The sequence below is a fragment of the Nicotiana attenuata genome, unplaced genomic scaffold (assembly GCF_001879085.1).
Source record: "Nicotiana attenuata strain UT unplaced genomic scaffold, NIATTr2, whole genome shotgun sequence".
Taxonomy (NCBI): domain Eukaryota; kingdom Viridiplantae; phylum Streptophyta; class Magnoliopsida; order Solanales; family Solanaceae; genus Nicotiana; species Nicotiana attenuata.
Window position 1 is genome coordinate 26,728 of NW_017674508.1, and position 8,326 is coordinate 35,053.

At 33.2% G+C, this 8,326-nt stretch overlaps 1 protein-coding gene across 1 annotated transcript; it reads right to left on the reverse strand.

Annotated features, from left to right (window-relative positions):
- Positions 1 to 1,166: 1,166 nt before the first annotated feature.
- On the reverse strand, positions 1,167 to 4,686 carry LOC109218795 (transcription factor MYB86-like). Its single transcript, XM_019383180.1, has 3 exons — positions 4,115 to 4,686; positions 3,442 to 3,571; positions 1,167 to 2,162 (listed from the first exon to the last, which is right to left on the reverse strand). The coding sequence occupies exons 1-3, from the start codon at positions 4,245 to 4,247 to the stop codon at positions 1,370 to 1,372; spliced, it is 1,056 nt and encodes a 351-aa protein (XP_019238725.1). The 5' UTR covers positions 4,248 to 4,686; the 3' UTR covers positions 1,167 to 1,369.
- Positions 4,687 to 8,326: the final 3,640 nt, after the last annotated feature.

An 8,326-nucleotide genomic window follows, 5' to 3' on the forward strand; every position in this document is an offset into this window, starting at 1 on the left:
AAAGAAACCAGTTAAGAATCACTTACCTATGATTTGGGGAAGAAATGGTCTTTGAAAATTGCCTAGAGGGTTTCTTGTTTTGAAAATTTGAGGAATGGTCGAAAATCCCGTCTAAGTCCCTTTTACACAGCTGCAGATGTCGCATGTGCGACCTGAGCTTCGCAATTGCGAAGCTCGCAAATGCGAGAATGGCATCGCAAATGCGAACCTGTCACATTTCTGCTTCTATCGCAAATGCGAACATATTGTTCGCAAATGCGGAGCTGGGATCGCAATTGCGACCACCTTCTTCGCAAATGCGAAGAACCCCTTCCCCAGACCAACTTCGCAAATGCGAAGGATTGTTCGCATTTGCGAACATAGGCTGGCCCAGCTTCTCTTCGCATTTGCGGTGAGAAGCTCGCCAATGCGACCTCAACAGTAGTCGCAAATGCGAAGCTTGACCTCGCATTTGCGAGGTCTGAGGCCTGCAACATAGTAGAGAACACCAGCAATTTTTTTAAGTGTCAGATCACTAAGTTAACCTTTAAAGGCAAAAATTATTATTTTTATCAATTTTTCACATAAAAGCTTTCGAAAAATGCTTCCGGACTATGCACGCAAATCGAGGAGGAATAAAATGAGGTTTTGAAGGCCTCGAAATACGGAATCGAGTTCTAAAGCCTAAGATGTTCTTTTGGTTCATCACACAGTGTGTGGATACTTCAACTTGTTTCGATTCTCGATATTGATTTCGGACGTTTTCTGCAAATAAACAAGCAATTAGTGTGAGCTATTGTTTCGATTCTCTATATTGGTTAAAGGCTTAGTGTATGGACACCAAGGGTGACAGACCAACGTTGGTCTTAGTCTCTTATGTATTCAGGGCGTATGTACCTTGTTGCGTGCGGTATCACGGGACATTGCTTCGTCGAATTTTTTATTAAATATATATATATATTTAAAAAAATATTAAGGATAAATATAAAAAATGACTGCTTATTATTGTAGTGATTTGTTCATTAGTCTACTTCTTCAAATTGTGATACTACTTACAAAATATTTTGTGTACGCTACTGCCCGTATTCCCCGTCAAATTATTCCCTGGATTACCCCGGCCCACCCTCATTCTATAAAATGAAATTAAAAGAAAAAAACACGTTAAAGGACAAATAAAACATATCTCATCAAACTCAACGTTATTTCCCTCCCATTTAATTTTGAGAATATGTCCAAAGAAACAGTTTTAATTAACATTCTGTTACAACACCTTTCGATTTCACTCTCTATCTATCTCACAGATAAAAAATAAAAAAAGCTCCCGGAATAATTCAAAAAAAAAAATCACAAAACTAAGGGGTGACAATATTCACTTTCATGAAGTTGCAAATCATAGAGAAGGGAAAGAAGATAAAATCTCTCCCAAATTGTTTGATGTGTTTGGGTCTATGATTCCATCCCCACCTAGTGATCTTATTTCTTGATCCCAAAATAGAAAACTTGGACAACATTGTTGTGTATCTATTTGACTCCATTCTTCATTCGACTGGACCGTTTCTCGATTTTTACGTGTTATCCTTTGACAACTGGACCATTCTTCATTAAGCTGATTATTATCTTGACCTTCCACCATCATATTATTGTTATATTTACTACTAGGTATTTCCATGGGTGATACCATGGTCTCTATCAATGGTGGCAAGTAATTAGAATCCATTCCCGTTGTGTACGATGATTGTAGTTGATGTTGATGTTGTTGTTGATCTACTTGCCAGAATTCTGAGTTCAACATCGATATTTCTTGAAATAACGAGGCGTTATTAGTACCTCGATTTGTAGCATCATTGACATTTGTCATAGTGTCTAGTGATCCATTGTCGAAAAAGAACAATTGGTTTGGAGAATTGACCAATAGGGCAGAATCTTGGAGGACTTGAGATTTTGTTATTCCAACATCTTGAGTTAAGAATATTTCTGGTTGGCTTGTTGTAATTGTGTTATAAGCCAATTGAGATCGTTGTTGTTGTTGTTGTTGTTGATGACGATGATGATCAGTAATAGAAGTGATGTTATTTGTTGATGGCTTTGAAGACTTTTTTAACTTTTTTTTTATCCAAGAATTCCAGTAATTCTTTATCTCATTATCTGTTCTTCCAGGTAAATGACTTGCTATATGTGCCCACCTGCAATTTTTGCATAATTAGAAATTAAATATGTGAAAGGATGAAATCGTTATTTTTCTATACCAAAAAAGTTTACTCATGTTGTTTCTTATGACACATTATCGGCTGAACTTGAAGTTTAAGAAAAAAAAGACTTTATAATATATCATAAGTACCCTTAAAACTTGTACTTTGAACATGTCATGATATTTCTGTGACTACATGGGCGTGTGTTATTAGGGGTATAATCGAGTTTTTAAATGTAGAAAAGTATTAGTGCGATATAAGATAGCGCAGTCCACTATGTCTTTTATGGCAAATGGCAAGTGACATGCAGTGAACTCTAGTACTCCCTCCGGTCCACAATAAAGTGAGCATTTTATATTTGGCATACCCATTAAGGAAATATGAACTCCTAGAGAAAAAAATATGTATTCACTAAATTAACCTTAATTAATTGTTACCTTGACACGTTGGAAGATGTAAATAAGGGTAAATTTTAGAAAAATAATAAATTTTTCTAATAATTCCTTCTTGATTACGTAAATGGACACTTATTTTGGACCAAAATAAAAAGGTAAAATAATCACTTATTGTGGACCGGAGGGAGTATATTATAAATCAAACTGAGAATAAAATACAGTAAAAAAGCAAGATTATTAACTGTTTCACTGATTTGATTATTATCAAATGAAAACATCTGATGTTGCCTCCTTAACGTCCTCCATAATTATATATTAAAGAAATAATGTAGTTGAGCATGCCTTTTTAAAAACTGTTTAGATAATGGTTTTCTGAGTGCGTGCTTTGTGTGTGTCATATGCACATAATAAGTATAAACAATATCTAATCAGAAACTTGCTTTCAAAGTGAAACATAATATAGAAGTAGAAAGGAGTATTTCTTCAAGTTGCTTTAAATTAAGTGAATACTTAAGCTTCACTACATACACCAAGAGTTATTTCAATATACGGAAAACTTATTTTTGAACTGTGCAAGTTGTTGTTCAGCAATGTGCGTGAAACTGCTAGAATATATACTAAACTAAAGTGGAAAAAAAGCTATCCACCGCACAAAGTATTCTGCGTTTACGCAAGATCCGAGGAAAGACTGCACTCCAAAGAAGTATAATATAGACAGCCTATTGTGATGCAAGCATAAGTGTCTAATTTTACGGTTCAAACATGTGACGTATAGGTTATACGGAAATAATTTACCGTTTGACGCAAGATAATTGAAGTGGAAAAAGGTTTAAAATGCAAGAGTAGGGCATTTTTAGTACTAAGAAAATTAACGTAACCTGTTGCCTACAGCTCCGTGGAGACTAATAATCAATTTCTCCTCTTCTGGGGTAAATCTTCCTCTTCTAATGTCAGGCCTCAAATAATTGATCCATCTCAATCGACAACTCTTTCCACATCTTTGAAGCCCTGCACCCAAAAAAACCACCAGTCAAATTTTACATCTCAATGTGGTTTTTGGCAAATGGAAATGAATATCATTAATACAAGTTTAGATTATGTTTAGTGAATATTGTATAGTATACTCCTTCAGCTCCATTTTATGTGGCGCGTACGACCCGTCAAACTGCTTAACAACGTAAATTCGAACATAAAATCTTTAAGTTCAGACGGTTAAAAAAAGTATTAGAAAAAGTATGGTCAAAGAAGTATCTCTTTGACTCTCAGAATAGTAATAGTGCCACATGAAGCGAAACGGATGAAGTATTGTATATAACGATACAGTAGAATGTAAGATGAAAAAGGCAGCCCGGTGCACTAAGCTTTCGCTATGCGCGGGGTCCAGGGAAGGATCGGACCATAAGGGTCTATTGCTCGCAGCCTTACCCTGCACTTCTGCAAGAGGCTGTTTCAACGGCTCGAACCCGTGACCTCATAGTCACATGGCAATAACTTTACCAGTTACGCCAAGGCTCCTCCTAAAATGTAAGAAGAAAGAGTTAAAGAAAAGACCAGCTTTGTCAGGGACTTCACTCCAGCAGCCATAGCCATGAGTTGTAATATATCTGATGAGCTTTTCATCTTCTTCAGGGGACCAAAGCCCTCTCTTTACCTTTTGTTGATTACAACATGAATGGTGCCCCATATTTTCACTTCTCTTTGTTTTAGTTTCTATATATCTCTCCTTTATATATGATTAGTAAAAAGTAAAGTGATTAGTGAGTTTTCTGATGATCTCCATTGCTATAAATACTCCCATAAAATTAAAGGATTCTTTCAAAGAGTGCCGACATGAGAACTGTTTAAAGGACCCTCAAGTTTGGCCCCATGTAATTTCCATCTAACCCTAAAATGACGTTCCATCAACTTTCTGTGTGTGTGTGTGTATCAAAAAGTCTTAGTTTTCAAACTTTCAATTCCATATTATGTCTTCCTCTACGTAGACATGCGTATTCTGTAACCAACTTAATCCAATATATTTCACGTACCTCGGCCATGCCGCCTTGTTCGGTTGCTATCTTTTTCTTGTTCTTTTTTCTGGCGTAAGTTACGTACGTAAGTTTTGATATCACAGTGGAAAACGTTACTTATTATATTCAACTTACTTATATTAGTGTAGTTTGAAAATTCTATACAGTGCAATTTTGTCTACTATAGAGAACTATAGAAGATTATCATGTCTTACTTTTAAGTTACTAATTCTACTTTCTATATTTTGATAACCAAGAATTTCTGAATATCAGAAGTGTAATATATATACGAATTGAATCTCGCTGGATAACGGGCGGTCAACCTCTATCTTTCTCCACTTAAATTTTAGACTTTTGTTTGTGGTAATTTGAACGTATGGCCTAGCGTGCGTGATGGTAGGTTAGGAACTCACGCTTTTTACTATATATATAACACTCTAATTGCTGCACTTTGGTTGTATTTGAGTGTAGTTGCTAGTACTTTGTACTTAACGTGTGTTACGCTGTGTTGGATGTGATTTTGAGTTGAGGAGCACGTTCAGAACTAAAATGGATGAATTGGAGCTTTGAAGTTTGAGTAGAAGCCCAATTAGAAATTAAATCGGGATCATGTCCGCGGTAGGAGGACCAAGTCCGGATGTTAAAAATTGAGAAAAATTCCTTCTTTGGAAAAAATGCACTACCGCGCCGTGCGCCGCGGGGCACTAGTGCAATTTTTCTGCAGAGTGAAAAAAATCAACTCTCTGAAGATCCTCACTAATGCGGTGCATGGGCCGACGCACGGCGCGCCGTGCTTGTGTATTTTCATTGTCCAACTTTCCCACTTCGGCTTTGAAATGGTAGTTCCGATCCGTTCGGACCCGTTCCTACATGGTATAATTTCACCAAAAAATACGATTTTGAGAGGACTTTTGACCTACGAAAGATTTGAGGAGCAACTAAGGTATGACGACACAAGAGTTTATCAAGATTTCAACCAATAATCGGGACAAAAATACGGGAGAACGTATCGAATTAGATAGCTTTTTCTATTGTTATGGAGTAGTTTTTCCTTAGGGAGTTGACAGACATGGTGTATTGATACTTTAACTAGGGATTCGATTCTTGACAATTGATTGACCTAATTGATGGAGTTTTGAATTGTATTGTGAAGTTATTCATTATTTTACCTAATCGAAGGAGGAGTTTAATTTCTTTACATCTTATGCTCTAGTTTAATTTAGCGATCCATCTAGGTAATTGAAAGTGTCTCTTGAATATAATTATTAATCAAACTGGAAAATAAGAAAATAGTCGTGAGTAGTTACCCTTTAGACTAAAACCATCATTTATTCATAGCAAGTGTTCACAGTGCTTCAATTGGATTATTTATGGGAATTAAAGTTTAATCGAAAGAGGAACCTTAACTTCAAGTGTAATCTAATTATATGGTGAATTCGTGAGAATCGACAATATTATAGAGTGAACTAATCTAAGAATTGGATCCCGAGTCAATTATCTTGTACCTGTCTAGTCTATTACCCTTATTTCTCTTACAGATATTTCTGTGTTGCTCAACACTTGTCTTCCTTGATCAATTAATAATTGCTTTAATTTTAGTAGTTAATCGTTCCAATCAATTAAGTGTTAATTTTCCTCGATAGCGATTAATTAAAGATTATTCGAACACTTTTTAAATTCAATCCCTGTGAAGACCATAATTAAGTTATACTATCATTGACTAGCAAACATTAATTTCTTGTTGTATTTTGCGCTCGTCAATGCGCCTAGCGCACATAGAATTCGTTGCGCTTTTACCGTTAGACAAAGGGCTTGGAGATACTAATTCTACTTATGACATTAGTTCTCGAACACTGACGAACAATTAATTGCATTTGTGAGTATCTTATAAAACAACTCGTTCTCTTATGAAATCTTATAACGTTAATAGAAGAATTTCCTACATCTTGCAATAACCAAAATCTTGCATGTTTTTTCGTTTTATATAAATTAAATTATCGCCAATGGATTAATCATCTTTTACTAATACTAATAAGTATATGAACAAGTTAAAGCTGTACAATTTATAACGATACATTCTTGTTGTCAATATAGGAGTAGGGGGTTGCTTAATCTCCCCTTCTGATCAAGGTGGTTTATTTTTCTATTTCTATAAAATAATAAAGACATCAATGAGAGGAATACCTTTTTATAATTAATTGCTCTTATTTTTATTTCTTTTTCGAGTTTAGCTTCTGTGCGCACTATCCGTACACTTTTTTGTATAACATCAAGTTAAAACCTACAACAATAAAAATAATTATTCTTTTTTGGTATCCCAACATGTAATATAAACTTGTTATAACATATCAAAATATACCTGATTGTATAAATAAAAAATTTAGCACACTTAATATATAGATAAGTTAAATCCTTCTCTTTCTTTAATTTTTTTTTAAGGAACTATAAGGAATGAATTGTCAATATTGTAGAAATATTGTCAATTCTAGTTTTAAGTATTCCCGAGGACGCAAGTTTAATTCAAACGTGATATAAAATCTTGTAATTTTGTAAAGCAAAAGCACCATTAAATCATCACTTTACTTGCTTCACAAGATATATTACTGCTGGGATATGGAAAAAAAAATGTCAATTTAGGATCGACGTCATTGGATTTCATTTTTTTAGAATTTATAACGTTTCTTGATTAGACTCGTACACTATATCCCCCTTTTTTGTTATAGATTCATTTTCTGCAAATTATGTCAAACTATTGCTTCCTTTAAAAGGATATCTCAAATACTAATTATATGCTTTAGCCATCACACATGTTTAAATACGATAATAGTTTAGCAATAATTCTTCTTATTTTCTAAGTACTAGTATTAGTACCCGCGCGATGCGCGGACATAAGTCATGTTAAATTGTGATGTAGGTTGTTTGAATCATGTGCAAATAACCTTAAAATATAAACATCTCATATAAAAATTATATAACATTAGATATTAATTATGAAGTAGGATATGAAATTATTGTTCAAATCTCGTAGTGCATAACCTTTTCTTTTTTTTATATTTGTAGCAATCTAACCCCTTGATTTCAGTCTTGCATTTCGTTTCGCTATCAATATTAAAGAATACTAAACATATCATGTTGTGATCTGTCTTGGTTGAGCACAATAGATCATATTATTTTGACAAACTTCTTACTATCCCTTTGTTTTTATCTAAAAGTTAAATATGTCTTATTCATCACATTATTTGTATGCAAATTCCTTTTTCTTTGTTTTTTTCTTATAGTTATTGCATTATTTATTTTAATATTATTGTACTATCATATAATATTTTATTAGCTTAATTAAATTAATGTCTTGCTTATTATTCTTTTAGTAGTCTTTAATAAATAGAAATGTTTTATTCTTGATATTTGGTATATTTTATGCTTGTATCCTCTCATTCGGAATTCTTTAATCAATTAAATTTATTATAATATTATTAATTATAATTTAATTTTTTAATTTATTTATTTTTAAATTAATTTAATCAATAAGTATCCTCACACTATCTCTATTTTTATACATTCTCTTCCCTACTATACCAAAGTAATATTATATTTTATTTTAAATTATAAAATTAATGCAGGCTAAAATATTAAAACATAAGTTATTTGATGATTTTGTTCCAAATGTATTGAGTTCTGTTATAATTATTTTTGATTTAGATGTAGTTAAATTTTTTTTTAGCTTTAAGATATAAATTTAATTTTAAATTTTCAT